Genomic DNA, 23,716 nt, shown 5'->3' on the forward strand with positions numbered 1-23,716 from the left:
ACGCGGCGAAGAGTTCGCAATTTTTCTTGCTAAGAACCCAAGTTCCCGAGGAATACATGAGGACTGGCAAGATCATTGTCTTGTACAGTAAGAGCTTTGACCCTATGGTGAGACGTTTCGAGCGAAACAGTTTTTGTAAGCTGAAATCGACTCTGTTGGCTGACAACAACCGTGCGCGGATTTCATCATCGTAGCTGTTATCGGTTGTGATTTTCGACCCTAGATAGGGATCAACGGTCTCAAAGTTGTAGTCTCCTATCTTTATTCTTCCCATTTGACCAGTGCGGTTTGATGTTGTTGGTGCTGACGTTGCCACTATATGCGTTACCTGGCCTTAATTGATGTGCAGCCCAAGATCTCGCGCCACGTGCTCGATCTGGATGGAGGCAGTTTGTACGTCTCGGATCGTTCTTCGCATGATGTCGATATCGTCAGCATAGGCCAGTAGTTGGGTGGACTTAAAGCATTTACCTCAGTATCACGAATCGCTTTCTTCAGGGCCAGGTTTAAGAGGACGTCTGATAGGGCATCCCCTTTTTATAAACCGTTGTTGATGTCGAATGGTCTTGAGAGTGATCCTGCTGCTTTTATTTAGCTTCGCACATTGGTCAGGATCATGGTGTGTACAATTTTACCCTGGCTATGCTATCATAGACGGCTTTAAAGTAGATGGTGTAACTGATGGCCATATTCCGACAGTTTCTCCATTGCTTGTCGCAGAGAGAAAATCTGATCTGTTGCTGTTGAGCGTAGCAAGATAGCGGAGAATATCTTATAGATGATACTCAGCAACGTGATAACTCTATAATTGCTGCACTGTGTGATATCTCCCCTTTTATGTATGAGAAAGATAATGCCTCTTTGCCAGTTGTCAGGCATTGATTCTCTGTCCCAGACCTTGAGCACAAGTTAATGAACCACTTGGTGTAATTGGTCGCCTCCATATTTAACCAATACGGCTGTAATTCCATCGGCTCCTGGTGACTTATGGTTTTTAAGCCGATGAATTGCAGGGACTGTTTCTTCTATACCTGGTGGTGGCAGTATTTGTATGTTATCTTCAGTTGACGGGACCTCTAACTCGCCATTATTCTGGTTGTTGAGTAGCTCATCAAAGTACTCAACCCACCACTCCAATATGCCCATTCTTTCGGAAATCAGATTTCCCTCTTTGTCTCGGCAGGATGAGCATCGAGGTGTGTAAGGCTTCATCCCGCTGATTTGTTGGTACTTTTCGAGTTCACAGACCTGTTGGTTCTCCCAGGCTTCCTTTTTCCGTCTGTGAATTCGTAATAAGTCTCCGCGCGTGCTCGCGTTCTTTGAGAATGCGGCATTACTCGGTATGCAGCATCCTTCCGTTCCGTTGCTAGCTTACATTCATCGCCAAACCAGCCGTTCCCACTCTTTTTGCGGCTGGGGCCAAGTATGTTTGTGGCCGCATTTATGATAACGTTCTTCAGGTGATTGTGAAGATCATTTGTTGATGCTTCATCTTCAGGATCTCTGTTGACTGCGGTTTTTGCGGCATCCATTTTCCTCTTATAGGTGTTGCGGAGGGCTGTGTTGTGGATGGCTTCAGTATTAACTCTCACCCGACTGTCAGGGGGATTCTGGTTGGTGTTGTTGTTCGAGCTCGGAGCACCATGCCAACGAGATAGTGATCCGAGTCTATATTGGCCCCCTATATGTTCTGACATTCATCAAGGCTGAAAGCTGGCGGTGTTCGATCAACACGTGGTCAATTTGGTTGATGGTGGTCCCGTCTGGAGAGTTGTGTGCACCGCTTTCTGCGCAAATCAAGTACTTTCAACAACCATTTCGAATGACAGTGCCAATTGAATAATCAGCAGTCCGTTATCATTTGTATTTTGATGTAAGCTATGAGAGCCAACGTATCGCCTGAATACGGGCTCCGTCCCTTCTTGGCTGTTAAAATCCCCAACTATGGTTTCGATATCATATCAAGGGCAGGCTTCGAGGGTTCGTTCTACTGCCTCGTAGAAAGTATCCCTCATCGACTCTGCAGTCTCCTCTGTAAAGGCGTAAACGTTAATGAGGCTTATATTTCTAAATTTGCCTCGCAATAATATATGGTGTAGCGACTCTTCTCCAGGAAACCGGTCCCTGTCCAACGCATCTCCTGTAACGCTTTTACACCAGCCCTATATTGGGACAGGGTGTCGGCTAGCTGCTTGGCAGGTTCATCTCTGTACTGTCCTTTGTCGTTGTCGGGTTGGTCGTTGTGTTATCCGTCCAATCCGAGACTCCTGTTGTGGCTTCGTAACAAGTTGTTTTCCGTGTAGGGTTATCAGCCCTACCCAACACCCAAACTGGAGGTCAAGTTGGTTCAATTTGTCCCGTTTTTAGGCGCGGGAGACTCGCCGTCAGAAAGGTCAAGGTACATTTGGCCCGGTCAATGTTCAATTTTATATTAGAAAATTGTTCTTATGTACAAATTGAAATTTGTTAAAATGGAAATGGATTTTAGAGTTTAGGGGGTTTTTAGAATAAATAAATTTAATCATTTTAAATTTTTGATTGTTGGATATAAAGGAATGTATATTTGGAAAACTAATGGATGTGAAAATGGGAGAAAATGATGAAATATTGCTTATTATTAAATGCACTCCCTTGTCAGATTGTCCCTGGACAAGGCGAATGAAATATTCCACATGTCGCAAAGCTGCGGACACTATAACAACAAGAATAGTAATGCAATAAACACAATTGCTCATCACACAATCTTTACTCGCCAATGAATTGCAACTTGATTGCGCTGTCCCCCGGCCTCGTTGAGGGGATACTTTTATTTTTCAAGAATGAATCCCTCTACATATAGCAAATGCCACCATTTTGTGTTGAGTTTGAAGGGGCTCCCAATATGTGCGAAAGGAGGGTGTAAAATTTTTTTTCATGCAATATGGTCATGTGAGCATTACTTTTCACTTAATGGCGGACCATTAGTTTCAAGTAGGTAGGATCGTCCGAGCCTAAATACTTGACACTTACTTACTTACTTGATACTAGCATTAGGTAAAATCCGGCATCTGCCGAGATTGTTATAACTTGGAAATAATAATCGTCGGCGCAAAAATCCTTATTGGATGAGGGCCTTGAAGTGTGTTACAGCACTTCATTTAAGACCGTAACGGTATACTACAGTACACTGTAGGTGGCAATGTGATCAGCATTGCGCTCGCCCGAGATTATTACACTGATTTGACTCATTCACAGCTGAGTCGACTGGTATCCGACGTCAAATCACGATACAAATCCCACTGCCACCAGTGAGATTTGAACCGCGACCTTCCGCTACGACAGCCTAGCGTTCTAACCACTTTAGCCATCCGGACACTAATTATTATTACATGGCTATAATCGTAGGGATCATGACAACGAGATTTAACAAATTGAGGCTGTGGTTGCAGTACAAACATTTATTGGGCATCTACATAATACATACATATCTACGATCGCGTCCTTAGTAAGCCGAAACGGTGAATTCAAATGCGCACAAATATACCAATATTTTCAATTCAGAGACATATCTACAGACATGGTGCATTCGTATGTGGCAATTGTCGTGAAGTGCGGTTCGGATATACAAATTTGTCTGACAAACAGACGCAAAAACTTGTCTGTCACCAAAATTTGTCTGAAACGAATGTTTATTTGAAGGAGACATTTGTCTGAAACAGGCTGCGTGTTATCTGAGGCGAACAGAGGCCATTCCCTAAGCCAGACATAATTTAATAATAGTGTTTTTAATACGCATATCCTGTCAATACACCAGGCAATATTCTGTCTTGCAGTGCGTTCCGAGTGGGCGTTAACCCCAAATCCAGCAAAATAAATTATCCTAAAAATATAAATAATGCTCAACAACAATTCCGTAATTGCAAATTTTTCATCTGTATTAACTCCATTGCAATGATTGTAAATACTTTTATTTCCTTCTACTCTTGCGAATAACGAAATTCAAATAATAATTATAAGTTTCAACAACATTATGCAGAACACTGCCCCTCCATAGAGGCAGCAACATGTGATCAGTAACGCCTCTTATATGATTACATATTTTATTCCCTATAGTTATCCATTATGACTGACGAGAAATACTTTTTTACTCCACACTACTAAAAAAAACCATCAACAGCCCCAAGCATCGTGAAGCATCCTCAATATCATTTCCTCAAACACATCTCAGCTGAAAAATATACAGATATACACTGTATTAAACAATGGGACCAGGCTATCACATTTGAAAATGCAGGATTATGATTACATGATTACGTGATTACAATCATAATCACGAGAGTTTGATTATGATTTCAATCACCTAGTCATGAAATTTGTAATCATAATTACGATTTTGCCCAACTCTGCTTTTTAATTTCATATTTGGGTGCCTGTTCTGGTTTATATGAAGTATTTTATTACTAATAAAATGCTTCATATAAACCAGGGTCCAGCAGTGTATTGCAGGATAGACTGACGCGGAACATAGCTCCCTGAGGCCAACCTATCTCTCTCTGAGGATGAGCTGTCTATCCTCTGGGACGGTGCGTGACTTTTCAGGTGCCAAGCCTCTCGTCTACCAAGACCGTTAGTGAGTGATGATAGCCACACCCTGTACGAGGTGACCCTACTATTAACAAAACGCTACGGATCTATACAGGGGAGTCGAAAAACACCTCCCCCAATCCAGGGTGTTATGAGAACCGTGCCCATTGGATAGTTTGCAGTCGGGGGTAACTGACTGTATTCGAGCGGAGCCTCACTGATACCTGGTCGCCTCAGTGAGTAAGTTAGACCTTACCGTGCTACGGGGGGCTATGGCACGGCAGACCTCCTAACCCCCATACTCGTGGGAACCAAATGAGTACAAAAAAAAAAAAAAACGAAAACCAAACAAGAGGGGCCCCGTACCGCACAAAAACTGGTTAATCAGGCGGAGACACGTCTCCAAATTACTGAGAGCCAGGTGATTACACACAAGATGGGAGAAGTTGGGACCTAAAGCAGTGGATCCAAGGTGAGCATTGGTATACTGCGTGAACAACAGCCAACGAACACCACTGCTCAAAGAGTAGGGACCAGCAAAAGCACGTCTGAGATAAATATAACAGACGTCAGGAAGGAGACAGGTCTCAGTGGCGGTGTTAAATAGTACCTGCGCTATCTGAAGGAAGGCCTGAAACCAGAAGAGGCCCTTAAGAAGACTCAGGACAGACCTAAGCTATCTCTACCGGAGCCGAGAAAGCGGCGAGCAGCAAAGATCAGCCCGCATGAAGGAAAAGCTCAAAAAAAAAACCAAACCTGAACCCAAGGAGGGAGAAAACCCGGGCAGGTCAGGAGTGAAGGCAGGACCCATGAAGCCCACCATTAGCTATGCTAGTGCGGTCAAGGGCATTCGACTGGCCATACTGCCAGAAATTTTTCCCGACTAAATACTCACTCATGAGGAGCAGGAAATAAATTGAGGACCTTGTCGTCCGGCAGATGATCAAGGGTTGGACTTCGAAACTGGTGTTCACCGGGATACGCTTTCGACCAGACCTTATACTGGTGGACTGCGCGACGGAAGACACCGCAGAATGGATTAGAATCATAGTTCCTGGATTGCCAGGCTGGGAAGGGGTGGAACTGTCAACATGTGCTGGGGATGATATACCAGGAGCCCACATGGTGGCAGTTTTTCTGAAAAAGCCATCGCAATAGAAACGGAAGACCTTATGGACCTCCTAATCGCTCAGAATGTATATCTCGATACCCGACTATGGAGAGTCTTCAGAAGCAAGGTGGAGGGCAAGGGTAAACTCCTCACGATCGGGGTAGATGACCGATCCCTGGAGGCAATTAAACGTCGGAGTTGCCCTATCAACTACCGATTTGGCAACATACCCGTGCATGTGGACAGGGAAAAGCCGAGGAAAGATACCTCGGAGGAGACACCGGGCGAAAAACATACCGAGGTCCCTGAAGAAGTCACAAAGGCCATAGAGGCGGAGGGGACTGGATCAACCAGGGAAGTAGACCTGCTGCCCAGTGAAGAGCAGAAGCTAGACGACCTAGACCTAGGACTCCTATGGCTGAGGGTGGACAGCGATGGCAGGAAAGTGCCATTTCGGAGAGGAGGGCGACACTCCGACAGTGGAGACGAGCTCCAAACAATAACGGAACCAACGGCCAGCACTAAGATAGCCCAGATAAACCTCCACCATGAGAAAACTGCAGCTGCAGTGATTGCAAGGGCAAGTTCCAAGGAGAACATTGGAATAGTACTGGCTCAGGAGCCCTGGGTGTACCGGGGGCAGATTCGCGGCCTGCAAGGAGGAAGCATGCAGGTAATTTGGGACTCCTGTTGTGAAAAACCAAGAGTTTGCATAATTCTTAAACGTAATTTAAAATACATATGTCTTTCAGAGTTCTTAACCGGGGACCTTGTGGCTATCCAAGTCTCATTGGAAGCCGGGAGGAGCTCTCGAGAGACAGTTGTAGCATCGGGATACTTCCCAGGAGACGAAATCCGAGCTCCATCGGAACAAATCGCAAAACTGACGAAGTATTACGAGAAGAGGACCACTTCTTCTCGGCTGCTTTGCCAACGCCCACCACGAAGTCTGGGGAAGCAGCGATACCAATCGTAGAGGTGAGTACCTTCTTGAATTTATTCTTAGCAATAAGTTATAAATATACAACGCAGGGAACACTCCAACATTTGTGACTAGCACCAGACAGGAGATACTAGATATAACTCTAGGAAATACCCTAATGAACGGAATGGTCAGGAATTGGAGGGTGTCGGATGAACCGTCTATGTCTGATCACAGGATAATCAGATTCGACATTGAGGGTAACTCCGAAATAGAAAGGATAATAAGGAATCCCAGGCAAATGGATTGGAAATCCTACACAACGCACTTGAGCAACAACATTGCCCACCTTCAAGGGGGCGGTGACATCAGGAGCGAACTGGAACTAGAAACAGTGGTGGAAAACCTCAACACAATCGTCATTGACGCATATGAGACCAGCTGTCCGGCTAAGCCAGTTAAGTCATCGAGAGACGTACCATGGTGGAACAAGAACCTGGACAGAATGAGAACAGAGGCACGAAAACTCTTCAACTGGGCAAAATAAACCGGGGACTGGCAGAGGTATAAAAATGCATTGAGTGCGTATAGCAACGCAATCAGGGAAGCGAAACGAAATAGCTTCAGGGAATTCTGTGAAGGGATCGAGCAGATCACAGAAACAACCAGGCTGTACAAGGCTGTAGCCAAAGACGGGGGAATATCCTCTCTCTGCTTGAAAAAGGGAGATGGAACATTTACCGAGAATGAGGAGGACAGGGTACACCTGTTTCTCTGAACTCATTTCCCGGGGTCCTACCCCACGATGGCAGGCGACAACATTCTGCCTGACACCCCAACAACGAATAAAAAGGGAAGGAAGGAGAGCTGGAAACTAGCAAAAGAGGTATGCTCAGAAGCTAGGCTAAGATGGGCAGTGGGAACCTTTAAACCACTGAAATCTCCCGGAGTAGATGGCATTTTCCCAGCACTTATCCAGAGAGGCCTAGGAATTATCTTAGAGCCTCTTCTGATGATGGTAAGGGGGAGCATAGCACTGGGATACATACCAACGGCATGGAGACGGGCAAAAGTGGTCTTTATTCCGAAAGCGGGTAAAAAGGATCCTTTTCACCCTAAATCTTTCAGACTAATTTGCCTAACATCGTTCGTACTCAATACGGTGGAGAAGGTGATAGATCCCCTACATCACTGTCAGCACACTTACCGAGCAGGACGGTCAACTGAAACTGCTCTATATCAGCTGACAGAGGTACTACGGGATGCCATAAAAATTGCACTGTGAGCATTTTTGGATATCGAAGGAGCAGTGGGAAACACCCTGGCATTCTGGATGGGTAAAATGCTAGAAAGCAGACAAATAGAAGTACCGACAGGTACAAATTCTATTGTCATGAACACCACTCAAGGCTGTCCACAGTGTGGAGTACTATCGACTATGGACGTGTTAACAAATACTGGAATACAAGTCCAGGATTACGTGGACGATATTGTTTTAATCTGTAGGGACAAATATGAAGATACCCTATGTGATAGAATCCAAACTGGACTAAGGGTTACTAGTGCCTTATGCAGGAAGGTGGGACTCCGGATCAACCCAGCCAAAACCACCATTGTATCATTCACTAGGAGGCGTAAGCTTGATCACCTGAGAGCCATAACATTACATGATATGGAGGTGAAACGAGAAACATTTGGGAATTACGCTAGACCAAAAATTACTCTGGAAGACACATGTCGGAAACACTTGTCGGAAAGCCACAAGGGCTCTGATGACTTGCAGATCCATAGCAGGAAAAAAATGAATGAAGATACTACTTTGGATATATACTGCAATAGTAAGGCCAATGATTACCTATGGCGCGGTAATCTGGGCAGAAAGAACCGAACTCAGCACACAAGGCAGAGAATTACATAAGCTCCAAAGGCTGGCTTGCGTGTGTATCAGTGGGGCAATGACGACATGCCCAACGGCATCCCTGGAGGTCCTTCTGGGATTAACCCCTCTCCTTCTGCACATACAGATGCAGGCAAGGAGGGCAATATTCAGGATGGCCGGTAGTATGAGTGAGGCGGGGAGCTGCCTAAACCGAAGGAAAATTGATATTCTTTCTAGGCGGTATCCCGAATTACTGATACCAAGGAATAACATGACAACGAGGTTTCACTTCGATAAGAAGTTTGAAACTCGTTGAAGTAACAAGGCATACTGGGAGAGCGTGGTTACGACATACGGCTTAAACCAGCAACTGATTACTTGGAACACTGACGGATCCCTCACAGCAGGGGGAGCGGGTGCCGGTGTCATTGGGCCATGGAAAATGTACTTTGAGCCAATGGGCAGGTACACTAGCATATTCTAGGCGGAAATATACGCCATAGACAAATGTGCCTCCTTTAATCTGCAAAGGAACTATAGGGGGCAGAACATAACTATTCTCACCGATAGTCAAGCAGTGATCAAGGCACTTAGGTCCAACCAGGTGAACGCTAAACTGGTATGGGAATGCCTTGAGAGACTGAATACACTCGGCTCTGAGTGAAATTATGCGGTGTTTCCAACGATTAATTAATTGAAATAATAAAAACTTATTGTTTCTTTTTCGTTGGTGTGGATATTTATTCTTGCAAATACCGATATTTCGGGAACCACTTGTTCCCTTCATCAGTGCTAACAAGTTTTTATTATTTAAACACTCGGCTCGTCCAACAAGGTCTGGATACTTTGGGTTCCAGGTCATGTTGGGTTGGAAGGCAACGAGGCAACGGACAAACTAGCCAAGAAGGGAGCAGAGACACCTTTACACGGGCCAGAACCCTTCTGTGGAATCGGAAACGGTGGCTATGAATCTTAGAAATGAAAAGGAACGGTTGAATAAACTATACTGGGCGGGCCTACCAGGGATGGATCAGTCCATGGTGCTTATTGGGGGATACGAACCCATATGCACAAAGGATTGTTTAAACCACACCAAAAAGAACCTCCGAATCATAGTGGGAATTCTCGCTGATCATTGTTGGCTGAACTCACCTAGAGAAGCTAGGAACATCTACGGACACTGCCTGGAGGTTTTGTGAGGAGTATGACGAAATCTCTATACACGTCCTGGGACAGTGTCCGGCACTTATGCAAAGTAGGTCGAGGCATTGGGAGAACATTTAATACCAGATGCAAAAGTGAAAGATCTGGAAGTAGGGAACATACTAAAGTTCCTAACGGTTATAGGCCTGCTTGGGATACTATGATCAATAGGTACACTATAACCAGGGGCACAATAGTTCTTCAAGGACGCAGGGCAACTTTCCCTTAACCGAATAATAATAATCAGAATAGACACCGAAATATACAATCAAAAAGCAAATACCATAAAAATCATGGAGTGCACACGCACCAAAAGTTCGTTTAGTTCCGAAGCCCGCCAGCAGATGCCACTAGTTTATTTCACGTCGAATTTTGCCCACATCACTTCGTGGTGAAATCTACGCAGTAGCACGTTTGCCCACCATTGCAATTAATTACGACAATGACTAATTAAATTGACCCATTTTCACGGGAACAGGCCAATTTGAAAATATTAGAAGAATTGCAACTTACATGGTCTCATGCACGACTCTATGCAAATGCCTCAAACGTGTATTACGCCAAACACGCATCAGCAATGTTACACAAAGTCCGCAATGGCTGCAAAAAGTCAAGATGGAAATGACAAAGTAAGACATGGAATGGACAAGAAAAATATTTTCCAGGTTGGGGCCTTCTCGTCGTGTTCCGAGGACAGAGGAGTCAAGCGCATGCAATGCAGGCGATCACGGAGGTCCCTCGGCACCCTTTGCCCACGAACGTGGTGAAATTCGGGTCGCCTTTAAAATCACCGTCGCCGCCGGGCAAAGGCAAAACAAAAACAAGACGAAAATCGTCTTCTCCTCACTCAAGAATTTTTGCGCGTTGTGTCCAGTTCGTAGTTCTACGTGATCCGTGATTATCCCTTAATTCCTCCCGTCAAGGAACTTCCCCAACGGTAAGTCTTTAGTCATTTTAATTTCTGTTGCAAGGCCGTTTGCCTGCACCCAAAATCCTTGGCTAAATGTTTTTCGTTTTCTGGAAAATTTGAGTGAAAGTTTTCATGTGATTTTCTGAAGTGGCGACGCGCTTTGTATTTGGGACAAAATGGCGACCTGGCGGGCCCGTGACGTGTGGAAAAACGCGCGGCGAGATACAGATCTCGGGGGCACGCTCGGATCGGGACTATCTGGGTCGATAGAGCGGGCATAGCGGGTTCGCAATTTTGATTTAATGAAAATATTTCCATAAATAGGATGAGGACCTCATTAATGGCGACTTGCAATAGCTCGGGGGATTTGAGGGTGTTGTGCAACAACTGATGAGTCACGAGCGTGCGTCATCGATGTGTGCCGCTATCAGCCCAGCAGCCGCGGCGCGTACGTGATCGAACATGACCTTCCAGGGTTGAGGCTTTTTGCTGGTGCCGTGGAGCCGCATTGCAAGGAGGTTTCGCAGTGGCGGCAAACTTCGCTTCTGCGTTCGTGAACATTTCAGAAGAATATTTGTCACGTGAGAAGTTGAATGTTTGTCTTATGAACCTTTGTTAATGAGACAACTCAAAATCCTCATTTTTAGCAATGTGTGCAAATAGATGGTCTATATTTACATAAACTGTTGTCTCACGGTAACGGAAAGTGGACAGACTTGGTAGCTTAGTTTTGTTGACCAACGAAGTTGAGTAATCTAATGAGCGATGGGCGGGACGAGTATGCAGTAGTCATGATTAATTGAGGGTTTTCTACTTTGGTTAAGGGGCGCTTCAAGATTTTGCGTCTATATAGTATTTGTACACGTTAGTGAAGGCGGTTTCATGGTAGAAATTTGAAATATTTTCCGGTGAGAATTTGAGATCGGGGTTTTATATGCAGTTAAGGGCAATAGTGTTCGTACACTCCATATTTGTCAAACATTTAAGAAAATAATGTGAACTAGAAAATCCGTGTACATTTATATTTGAAACCCATTTTTACTGGTGAAGAATAAAAATATAAAGTTTTGTGTAAAACAAAATCTTATTAAAATCGGTTCACTGTCTGTCTGCCTGTCCGTCACACGCATTCTTCTCGGAGACTATTGCCGCGCTTGACACCAAATTTGGTGGAAAGTGGAAACTGTGAACGTTTACGCATATAGTGAGTTACATCCTTTTACGTCGAATTTAAGAGGAGATCCCCATACATGCAAAAGAGGTGTGTAAGTTTTTTTTTCACCAAATATAGTCATGTGGGGTATCAAATGAAAGGTCTCGATTAGTACTTTCCGTAGCTGGTCTTAGTTTTAGCATTTGTTAGAAAGGTGAGGAGTACGGGCGGGTCGAAATTGATCATTTCTTTAACGGACTCATTCCCAGAAGCTCTACTCAACCGAAAAAGCTAGAAAAAATCAGGAGGGTGCCACTATATTGTCCCTGAGCTCCGGAAGACATTCCATACCGATATCTCTTCAAATAAAGTTAAAATTAATATAACTTTTAGTAATTGGCTGCAAAACCCCCTTTAAGTTTATCCTAGTACCACGAAATTTTGCGGTAAAATAGAGCATGATCCTACCAAGTTTGATGGAAATCGCACTATTACTAACAAAGTTATAATACGTCGAAGTTGTCGCTTCTTTGCAAATTCAAGACTATAAATATCAATATCACCTGAAAGTGGATACGCTCACATAATATATGTATATATTACGTGATACGCACTAATGGGAAAAACGCACACTCAAATGTCTATATAAGAAATACACAAAACCTTTCATACCTGAAGCGTCCAGCTTCCGGTTTCCCGACTTGTTACACACATCGACTCGAAAATAACGATATTTCACTGAGCATAAAAGTGTTCGTACATATATATATCCAATCTAATTTGGCTAATTTAACCTTTCGTTGAAATCTTGAGATAAATAGATTTTTTGATTTTTAAAAAAACAACTTTCTCAAATCATTGTCAACATTACTACATAGAATTTTATGGATAAAATGACCGAGAAGTGACAAATATAGGAAATTCGATCGTTCCATAACTATAGGACGATTTCCACAACCAAGGAATGTATCAATGAAAAATGCATATAAAATCTAAAACATACAGTCGCGGCCAATGAATTGTGGACAAGTTGAAAAAGTTAAATTACATCGTTTTATGGTCGATATTTTCAGCCACATTTAAGAAGCAAGGCAAGGATCGGAAACGCGAATTGCTGCGCTTAAATTGTTTACCTGAAAATTTACAGACTATCTACAAACAACAAAGTTAGATAAAATTTTTAAAAAAAATATTAAAAATTCCCACATGTTAATTAAAAGATACTTTGCAATACATTGTCAAATTTTACTTGTATTAAATTCCTTAAAACGTTTTGACGTTTTATTTTTCTAGTGACAGAACCATATTAAACGCACTTTTCAATATTTTGTTGAACCGCCTCTCGCTTTTATAACCGCCATAACTCGACGTGGCATTGAATTAATTAATTCGAGACCTGCTGGAAAGCCTTCGTACCAAACCTTTTGGATTATTCTGTCTAACTCTTCTAAATTAGTCGGCCTCTCTTCCGCTTTGCACTTTCATTATCCGCCAAAGGTTCTCTCTCTCGGTTAAGATCCAGACTGTTGCCAGGCCATAAAATACAAGAAACATTGAGTTCGCGTAAATAATTCTTTACCTGTTAGAAATTAGGAAAGGTTGAAATTGCGGACAATTGTTGAGGAGGGAATAAGAATTAAGGAAAAAATGATGCTTACCAAGCTCGATGACAAGGAGCAGAATCATCTTGGAAAATCATTTGATCCACATGCGAAAAATGCTCTTCGAGGACAGGTGCCAAATTTTCTTCCAGGATGTTTATATAATCAACAGCCTTGATCGTCCCTTCAAGCATAGCCAATCGTCCAATCTGGTGATATGAATAGCATCCCTAAATCATTCTACTCACTGGATGTCTTGATGTTCGTAGAATACTCTCGTCGCTATAACGCTCTCCGGTCCTTCTGCGTACATATTGTATTCTATCATTACGAGAAATGTTGAACTTCGTTTCATCTGAGAAGATCACATTCTTCCAATGATCAACAGTCCAGCTTTTGTGCTCCTTAGTCCACTCAAGGCGTTTCTTAGCGTGCCAATATGCACATATTGCAGCCTGTTGGAGCTTTCGTCGTGGAGTCCTTGTAGAAACTCTTGTTCCTCCAAGTCCAACAAATTGCCTTCTAACATCCTCAGCCGTCTCTAAGACTAATCTATTTTAAGAGTCGATCTCGGAAATAAGATACCTGTGTTTCCATAAAACCCTTTTATTGAACTTTTATAGCTTGCCCACATTTCATTGGTCGCGACTGTATCTACTAATAATTTTAAGTTTAAAAATATGGTTCCATTAACGAAATTTTGCGGAATAAATATGGTTCCGTGGTATTCCGTTCGGAAATACTGGTGCCTTAAGGGTGTAGTATTAAACGTGTAAAAAGGGCATTATTTTAAAGCTTTTATAAAAAGAAGCTATATAAAAGCTGTCAATTTTAACAAAAAAGTTGCCTGATTGTTTCGTTCAGGGCAGAGGCAACTCATCAGACGCTGCCCCACCTCATCCACATCTACAATTCAATGTAATTCGCACTCATGTCGTGTTTGCGATTATATTTAAATGGAGCTATTGTCACCTATCGCCCCGGGGAGACAGCTTCTAATGAGTGGGTGTAACAGACAGAGATGTATCGAATCGATTCTAATAAAGTTTTGTTCTACACAAAACTTTAAAACGGCTGGGGAGAAGTAGATTATAAATGGAATAAATAGAACTTTAATATCTCACTCGAATGTTAATTATGACGTCAGCATCTTAATTGCATGGCTTAAGATTATTCAGTAAATTCGCGCAAAGTTGGTAACTTTGAACTGCTATACTTGATGCTGATAGTCTTACAGTATTGTACAGAATACTATCGTCTATTCTGCTGCAAGATTTGATACTACTAGGATAAAGGAGGTTTTACGGTCAATTTTGAACAAGCCGCCAAACTGGAAGCTGGATGCTGGATGCTTCAGGTATGAAAGGTTTTGTGTATTTCTTTTATAAAATCATTTGAGTATACATTTGTCCCATTAGTACCTATCATATAATTTACATGCAAATATTAATTCAGGCTATCCACTTTTGCGGGTTACTGATATTTAAAGTCTTAGAATTTGCACAGAATTGACAATTTAGACCTATTATAACTTTATTAGTAACAATGCGTTTTCCACCAAACTTGGTAGGATCACGCTCTATATAATAGCCTAGCAACAGCCAATATCTGGTCTTAGCCTGCCTTAGTAAGCACCTCCAGATATCCCGGTTTTGCGCCGAGGTCCGCAAGCTGTCTGGCGTGCTGACCTACGCCAGGGAGCAGAGTCTACCAGTTCATCTTTTTCTACCATAGATATTGCCCTTATAAACTTTCCGAGCAGGATCATCCTCACTCATTCACGGATTAGGTGACCCGACAACCGCAATCTGTTGAGCTGGATTTTATCTACAACCAGACGGTCGTGGTATCGCTCATAGATTTCATCGGTGTATAGGCTGCGGAATTGCAAACATTCTTCGGAGGGTTCTTGTCTCAAATGCTACCAAGAATTCGCATTTTTTTGTTTGCTAAGAACCCAGGTCTCTGAGAAATATATGAGGACGGGCAAGATTGTCTTGTACAGTAAGAGCTCTGACCCTCTGGTGAGACGTTTCGAGCAAAACAGTTTTTGTAAGCTGAAATAGGCTCAGTTTTCAGTGAACAACCGGCAAGATCATAGTCTTGCGCAGTAAGAGCTTTGCCCCATGGAAAGACGTTTCGAGTGAAACAGTTTCTGAGAGTTGAAACAGCCTCTGTTGGCAGCCAATAACCGTGCGCGAATTTCATCGTCATAGCTGTTATCGGTTAGGATTTTCGACCCATTCATCGTTCTCAAAGTTGTAGTCTCCTATTTTTATTGTTGTCTCGGTTTGATACTGTTTATTCTTTGGTCTGTGGTGCTGACGTTGTCACCATGTACTTTGTCTTGCCTTCATTATTGTGCAACCCAAGATCTCGCGCCCCCTTTCTCGATCTGGATGAAGGTAGACTGTACATCTCGGGTTGTTCTTCCCAAAATGTCAATTTCATGAGCGTAGGCCAGTAGCTGGGTGGACGAAGAGGATGGTATCTCTTGCATTAACATCTGCATCGGGAATATTTTTTCCCGGGCCAGGTTAAAGAGGACGCATGATAGGGCATCCCCTTGTCTTATACCGTTGTTGATGTTAAATGATCTCAAGAGTGATCCTGCTGCTTTTATCTAGCCTCGTACATTGGTCAGAATCAGCTTAATCAGTCTTATCAATTTGGTCGGGACACTGAATTCTATCCGGGAAGTATACAGTTTTACCCTGGCTATGTTGTCATAGGCGGGTTTGAAGTCGATGAAAAGATGGTGCAACTGATGGCCATATTCCAACCGTTTTTCCATCGCTTGCCGCAGGGAGAGTGAAACCTCTTTGGCATGGGCCGATGATATTCTGGGCGTAGGGGGCTACCCGGCCTTGTGAAATAGCGAAGAATATCTTATAGATGGTACTCATCGGCACGATAACTCTATAATTGTTGCATTGCGTGATATCTCTCTTTTTATGTATGGGACAGATAATGCCTCGTTGCCAGTCGTCAAACATTGATGCGTTGTCTCTCTTTCTGTAGTTGGTCGCATACATAGTTAACTATTTCGGCTGTAATTCCATCGGCCCCTGGCGACTTATGGTTCTTAAGTCGATGAATTGCACGCTTGGTACTGGCAGCATTTGCCCGCCGTCTTCAATTGGCGTGACTACTATTTCGTCTTTTCACCGATATTTAGGTTGAGTAGTTGATCAAATTGCTCAAGCCACCGCTCCTCCAATCAGATTTCCCTCTTTGTATTGATATAATGAGTATGGATGTGTATAAGGCTTCATCCTGCTCACCTGTTGGCAAAATTGTCGCATCTGGTGCGGTTGCTCTATACTTCTCGAGTTCATGAGCCTGTTGGTTCTCCCAGACTTTCCTTTTCTCTCTGTGAAGTTGCTTCTCCACTCGACGGAGTTCGTGATAGGTAAGTGCGTGTGCCCGCGTTTTTGGAGAGTGCAACATTGTCCGGTATGCAGGATTCTTCCGTTCCGTTCCTAGCTTACATTCATTGTCGAACCAGTAGCTTCGGGTTTCTTTGCGACTGGGGCCAAGTTTGTGGCCGTTTCAATATCATTCTTCAGATGATTGTGAAGAACATATGTCGATTCTCCCATCTCCAGGACCTCGGATAGCTGTGATTATTGCGGCCTCTACTTCCACTTTAGAGGTGGTACGTGTGGCTCTATTGTAGACGGCTTCAGTATTCACCCTCACCGGATTGTCAGAGGGGATTTTAGACGGTGTTGTGATTCGGGCCCGGATCGCTATGCAACGAGATAGTAATCCTGGTTTATATTGGCCTGCGGCGTTCAGCCAATACGTAGTTAATTTGGTTGAAAGTGGTTCCGTCGTTTTCCGTGCAAACCAGGTCTTCCAACAGCCATATCATGTGATACTACTAACTGAAAATAATCTGTAGTTGGTATTTTTATGTAAGCTATGGGAGCTGGCGTATCGCCTGAATACGGGTTCCGCCCTTGTCTGTTCCAATCTCCCAAGTATGATTTTGATATGATACTTGAAGATATCCTTGTCCAACTCTGCAGTCTCCTCTGAACGTTAATGTGGCTTATATTTCGTAATTTGCTTCGTCCACGCAGAATGTATAGTTTTTCGCTTATGTTTTTGAAGCCAATAACAACAGCTCTCATATTTTAGCTGACTAAGAAACCTACTCCGAACTCATGGTTTACCGGGTGGCCGCTATAATATATGGTGTAGTGGCCTATCTCTAATAAACTGATCCCTATCCGGTGCATCTCTAGTAATAATTACAACCGCCATATGTTTAGACAGGATATCGACCAGCTCCTCGGCAAGTCATTTTCTGTACAGGGAGCGCACTTAACTTTTTTTTTTTTAAAGGATCTGATTATATTAGTGAAACCTTTTGTACTTTTGATGTTTGTGTTTTCCCAGAGGATCTTGAAAAGGGCAATTTGCCGTGTTTATTTGAAACAAAAAACCATTTGAATTATGTCAAATAAATCCCCCAACGATCATTGGGGTGCGAAATTTTTTGTCGATTGGTGTACAAATGGGAGTTTAAGGTTCCTCACATAAGAAAACAACCAAACCTTTTATATTTCCTGTTTCTCTGACTTTTGTATGACATTTAAGGGTTATCTGTAATAATTTATTCGGGCAATCGTGTAACTTTTAGACCCCGGTTTGCATCAGAATGAATAGTTGTTAATTTCGAAAACTTTTAGTTTCAGGTACAGCATAAACTGCAATGGCCCGTACTAAGCAGACCGCCCGTAAATCCACCGGAGGTAAAGCTCCCCGTAAACAGTTGGCTACCAAAGCAGCACGTAAAAGTGCACCATCTACCGGAGGTGTAAAGAAACCACATCGTTACCGCCCTGGTACTGTTGCTCTTCGAGAAATTCGTCGCTACCAGAAGTCAACTGAATTGCTCATCCGCAAATTGCCGTTCCAACGTCTTGTACGTGAAATTGCTCAGGATTTCAAAACTGATCTTCGTTTCCAATCGGCTGCAATTGGTGCCCTTCAGGTGCGTTCCAGGCCCACCGCAAATCACTTTTTTGAAAGTTTAAAACTAATGTGATCGTTTCTCTTCACAGGAAGCAAGCGAAGCTTATTTGGTCGGCTTGTTTGAAGACACCAACTTGTGCGCCATCCACGCCAAGCGAGTGACAATTATGCCGAAAGACATCCAGCTTGCTCGTCGTATTCGAGGCGAACGTGCTTAAATACTTTCTACACTTATTTTATACCTAAATCTATCTGATCTGGAAGTATGTTTATCTTACACTTTTATGATAACTAGGATTAGTGTAATATTACTGAGTAACGTTTTAATAATTTTCTTCTATTCTTGAAAACAATCACGCTAGCAATAGCACGACCCAGACGCAGGTTACCTGGATCGGGTCTTTATTTAAGTTATTTTACTTCTTTCTTATGTACTTGAGTAAGAGATAATTTCGTTTAAGAATTTTGAAACTTAATGAAAGTAGTAACGTAAACAGTTTTTATCTAGACGAAAATTGGATTTAGTTTAATTCACCTGGCTTGTGAACAAGTTCTAGTTTGTATTAATTTACATTAATGTAGTGTTAAAGTAAATTTATAGTATTTCGGGGGAAATAAAAATTTAACCCGAATTCTGTCTTTAATTTATATCTTCATCATCATCAACGGCGCAACAACCGGTATCCGGTCTAGTCTTGCCTTAATAAGGAACTGCAGACATCCCGGTTTTGCGCCGAGGTCTATCAATTCGATATCCCTAAAAGCTGTCTGGCGTCCTGACCCACGCCATCGCTCCATCTTAGGCAGGGTCTGCCTCGTCTTCTTTTTCTACCATAGATATTGCCCTTATAGACTTTCCGGGTGGGATCATCCTCATCCATACGGATTAAGTGACCCGCCCACCGTAACCTATTGAGCCGGATTTTATCCACAACCGGACGGTCATGGTATCGCTCATAGATTTCGTCATTGTGTAGGCTACGGAATCGTCCATCCTCATTTATATCTTGGGCTACTAATATTTCCTACAATTTCTCAATAGAGGTGGAATTTTGCAAGACTAGTGCTCCCTGAGACCGTGAGATTTTTATCCATTAAAACGCTTTTTCAGATTGTTGCAAGTGAAAATTTCCCCATGTTGTGTTCAGTTTCACATGAGTTTCAGCTGTTTCGTTTGGAGGCAATCAAGTTATCTATGATTTTTTTTTTGGATTCCAGTATTTTCATCTAAATTTAAACGCTGACTGTTTAATTGCCGGGTCTTTGATAACGGCGATGAATGAACAAAGTCCTTGACGCGTGGATGATGTCAGGACGTAAGTAAATCAATCCGAACCAAATGAATACTGCCCGCTAAATATTGGTACCTTCACTGGAAAGACGGAGAAGCAAGAGCGCTTCGGATGTTACGTATTGATATTTACACTCTACCTTTTTTTTGCCACTTTATTGGTTTTGATTACGAGAATTAGGTTAGTGATCTTTTACTTACATTAATGCAATTCTAAGTCTAGTTTAACATTTCTCCTACCATTACAGTAAGAGTTTTATGAACAATTACATAGCTGTGGTAGTTAATTAACAATTATTTTACAATATATGGATTTATAAATTTATGATAGTTGTCGGATCTACTGCAGTTGGGTTGTCCAAAGCTTGAGTTGATGAAGGATTTACGTTTGATGTTCAAGCGTCGTGGCATCTGCAATTGTTGGTTTTCTGGTTAGACCGTTGTTTCTGGCGAGGTAGGCTATCCCTTTCCAAGCTCAGAAAGGGTTTGTACTAGTCGCATATTTCTTTTTGAGGCTCCGTCGGTAGTCTATAAAGCTGATACGCAAGTGAAGCTCCAATGGGTGAAGTTAGTGCCGGGAAGTAGTTTTGATTTGGTATGATGTTATATCTACCGGGTTGACGATGGACGTGTTGATGATTTTTCCCGCGTTGACTTTCTTCGTCTGAGATCCACCTATTTTGCCAGTGTGTACTACTAAGCAGTGGTTAAGATTAAATTAACCAACTGGAGTGGATCAGTTCTCTTTAAGCGGCGGTATTCATGCGATATAGAGGTATCACATTGCTGAGTACCATCTATATGATATTCTCCTCTATCTTGCCGAATAGCCCCATACGCCAGAACATCATTGGCCCATACCAAAGAGGCTTCACTCCAGGCAAATCAGCAACAGATCAGATTTTCTCTCTGCGGCAAGCGATGGAAAAACTGTCGAAATATGGACACCAGTTGCACCATCTACTCATCGACTTTAAAGCCGCCTATGATGGCATAGTCAGGGTAAAACTGTGCGCGGCTATGAGAGAATTCGGTATCCCAACGAAATTGAAAAGACTGACTAGGCTGACCCTGACCACTGTGCGAGGCCAAATAAAAGCAGCAAGACCATTCGACGTTAACAACGGCCTACGACAAGGGGATGCCCCATCATGCGTCCTCTTTAACCTGGCCCTCGAGAAAGTGATCCGTGATGCCGAGGTAAATGCAAGAGGTACGATCCTCTTTAAGTCCACCCAATTACTGGTCTATGCTGACGATATCGACATCATGGGAAGAACGGCCCAAGACATACAGGGTGCGGCAGCATAACTTCTTTTTTTCAAAACTCAATAAAAACTATTGTATGCATCGGAAAATATTTATTTATTTTTTATAATGTAGGTACATGTCTAAAGTTTTTATTTACATTGTTTTGAAGATCAAATCTGTTAGGTGACGTCCCCCATTCACCGTACATTGCCTAAACCGATTTCTGGCGTTTGTCATGACTCTTGTTAGCATAGCAGGTGTTATGTTGGCAATTTCTTCTTGGATGTTGGTCTTCAAATCTTATAGGGTTCTTGGACGGTTCACATAAACACGGGATTTCCAAAAACCCCATAAAAAAAATCACAAGGGGACAGATCGGGAGAGCGTGCCGGCCATTCCAAATGGCCTCTAATTGAGATAAGGCGCTCTGGAAAGTGTTCCTTCAAAACAGCCATCGATGTTCTTGAAGTGTGTGCTGTTGCACCGTCTTGTTGGAACCAAGTGTCCCCCAAATCCAAATTTTCTAGCCGTGGGAAAAAAAAATCTTTAGCATGTTTACATACCGGTCCGAATTCACTGTCACTGTAACCTCATTTTCCTCAAAAAACCAGGGACCAATAATTCCAGCTGAGGAAATTGCACACCACACTGTGACTTTGGGTGAATGCAAAGGCTTTTGATGCAATTCTCGAGGGTTGGTGTCAGCCCAGTAGCGCATGTTTTGTTTGTTAACCGAAATGCACGCTGTGTTGCAATAACCGAACATTCGCTTGAAAAGTAAACCTCAACGGCAAAGGCCCGCTCCTCACTATTCCAACGCATGATGGCGACTGAACCGTGTCGGGACAAAACTTTACAGCATCCCCTCTTGAACGAGACCACTAGCGCTCCGCTATGACATCAACTAACCGAATGGCGCACATTTTAAAAAAGGAAGTTATGCTGCCGTACCCTGCATAACCTGCCTTCATCCAAATCGAGCAGGCGGCGCGAGATCTTGGGCTGCACATCAATGAAGGCAAGACAAAATAAATGATGGCAACGTCAGCACCGGAAACCAACCAATCAACAACATCAAACCGCACTGGTCAAACGGGAAGAATAAAGATAGGAGATTACAACTTTGAGACCGTTGATAATTTCTCCTATCCTGGGTCGAATATCACAACCGATAACAGTTGCGATGATTAAATCCGAGCACGGTTTTTGGCAGCCAACAGAGCCTATTTCAGCTTTCAAAAACTGTTCCGCTCGAAACGTCTCACCATAGGGTCAAAGCTCTTACTGTACAAGACAATGATCTTGCCAGTTTCCATGTATTCCTCGGGGACTTGGGTTCTTAGCAAGAAAAATTACGAACTATTGGCCGTGTTCGAGAGAAGAATCCTCCTCCGAACGTTTGGTCCCCTACATGAGGATGGACGATTCCGTAGCTTACATAACGACGAAATCTATGAGGGATACCATGACCGTCAGGTTGTGGATAAAATCTGGCTCAATAGGTTACGGTGGGCGGTTCACTTAATCCGTATGGATGAGGATGATCCAGCCCAGAAAGTCTATAAGGGCAATATCTATGGTAGAAAAAGAAGACGAGGCAGACCCTACCTGAGATGGAGCGATGGCGTAGGTCAGGATGCCAAACAGCTTTTTGGGATATCGAATTGGTGGACCTCGGCGCAAAACCGGGATGTCTGGAGTTCCTTATTAAGGCAGGCCTAGACCGGATACCGGTTGTGCGCCGTTGATAATGATGATAATTCATGCGATATAAAAATGCTTTTGGCCGATTTATTTGGATGGTTGCGCAGTCTTTTTATGTAGTTTTTGCTAACTATAGCGCATTCTTCTTGGACAGTGCTAATATTGGTGTCACGTATTATTCTATTGTTAACGTAGCGAGGTGCCCCAAGTTGTTTTTATTCGCTGGATTATTGCAAGATTTGAATTTCTGGTTGATTCCCAAAGTATCCCATAAGACCAAATGTTTAGGTTAAGTTTAGATCTTCTATTTAATGAAGTTTACAGAATGCTGGTTTAACTTGGTCCCTTTTCTTCTGGATATGGGTCTTCCAATTTAACTTCCTATCCAGGTGTATTCCTAACTACCTCACTACTTTCAACTGCTTTATTGCTTTATTGTTGATGCTAATTGGTCTGCAATTGTGCTTTCTTAGAGTAAATGTAATTTGCTCTGTTTTGCCTTCGTAGATCCAATTCCATCTAGTGAACCAATCCATGACATTGTTAACATGTTCTTACAGTCGTTGTGCGGTGGATGCGTGAATTGAGTAATGCCGTATCGTCAGAAAAAGTTCTGATTACGATATGTTTACTGGTTGCTATATCGGCGGTGTATAAAAGATATAGGACCGGTCCTAACACGCTGCCCTGCGGTACGCCTGCTGTTATGGGGTGACGTCTACTGACACTGTCTTTGTGTTTAACTTTGAATTTGCTGTTTTCAATGTAGCTATAGAGAATTTGGTGGAAATTATTAGGAAGGCTATTTTGTATTTCAGGCCATGGTGCCACATCTTATCAAACGCGTGAACTACGTCTAGGAATATACCAAGACATATTACCTTTTGTTCGAGGGCTGTTTTAAATTTGTTTACTATCTTGTGTACCTGCTCTATGGTGGAGTGTTTCTCTCGAAATTAAAACTGGTGTTCTGGAATACGGTTTCTGCTTGTTATTATCGTCATTAGCTTATCTAGCAGGAACCATTGGAAGATCTTGAAAAGGACTGAGAGGAGTCTAATTTGTCTGTGCGACTTTCCCTGGCTTCGGGATCACTATTATCCAAGCGTCTTTCCAGTTTGCCGGATAATAGCTATTTCTGA

The 23,716-nt window shown here is 42.9% G+C and overlaps 1 protein-coding gene across 1 annotated transcript; it reads left to right on the forward strand.

Annotated features, from left to right (window-relative positions):
• Nucleotides 1–10,454: 10,454 nt before the first annotated feature.
• LOC119656929 (histone H3.3A) lies at nt 10,455–18,956 on the forward strand. Its single transcript, XM_038063623.1, has 3 exons — nt 10,455–10,615; nt 18,043–18,347; nt 18,418–18,956. Exons 2-3 carry the CDS (start codon nt 18,066–18,068, stop codon nt 18,544–18,546), a joined length of 411 nt encoding a protein of 136 aa, XP_037919551.1. The 5' UTR covers nt 10,455–10,615; nt 18,043–18,065; the 3' UTR covers nt 18,547–18,956.
• Nucleotides 18,957–23,716: the final 4,760 nt, after the last annotated feature.

This window comes from Hermetia illucens, chromosome 5 (assembly GCF_905115235.1).
Source record: "Hermetia illucens chromosome 5, iHerIll2.2.curated.20191125, whole genome shotgun sequence".
In the NCBI taxonomy this organism is placed as follows: Eukaryota; Metazoa; Arthropoda; class Insecta; order Diptera; family Stratiomyidae; genus Hermetia; species Hermetia illucens.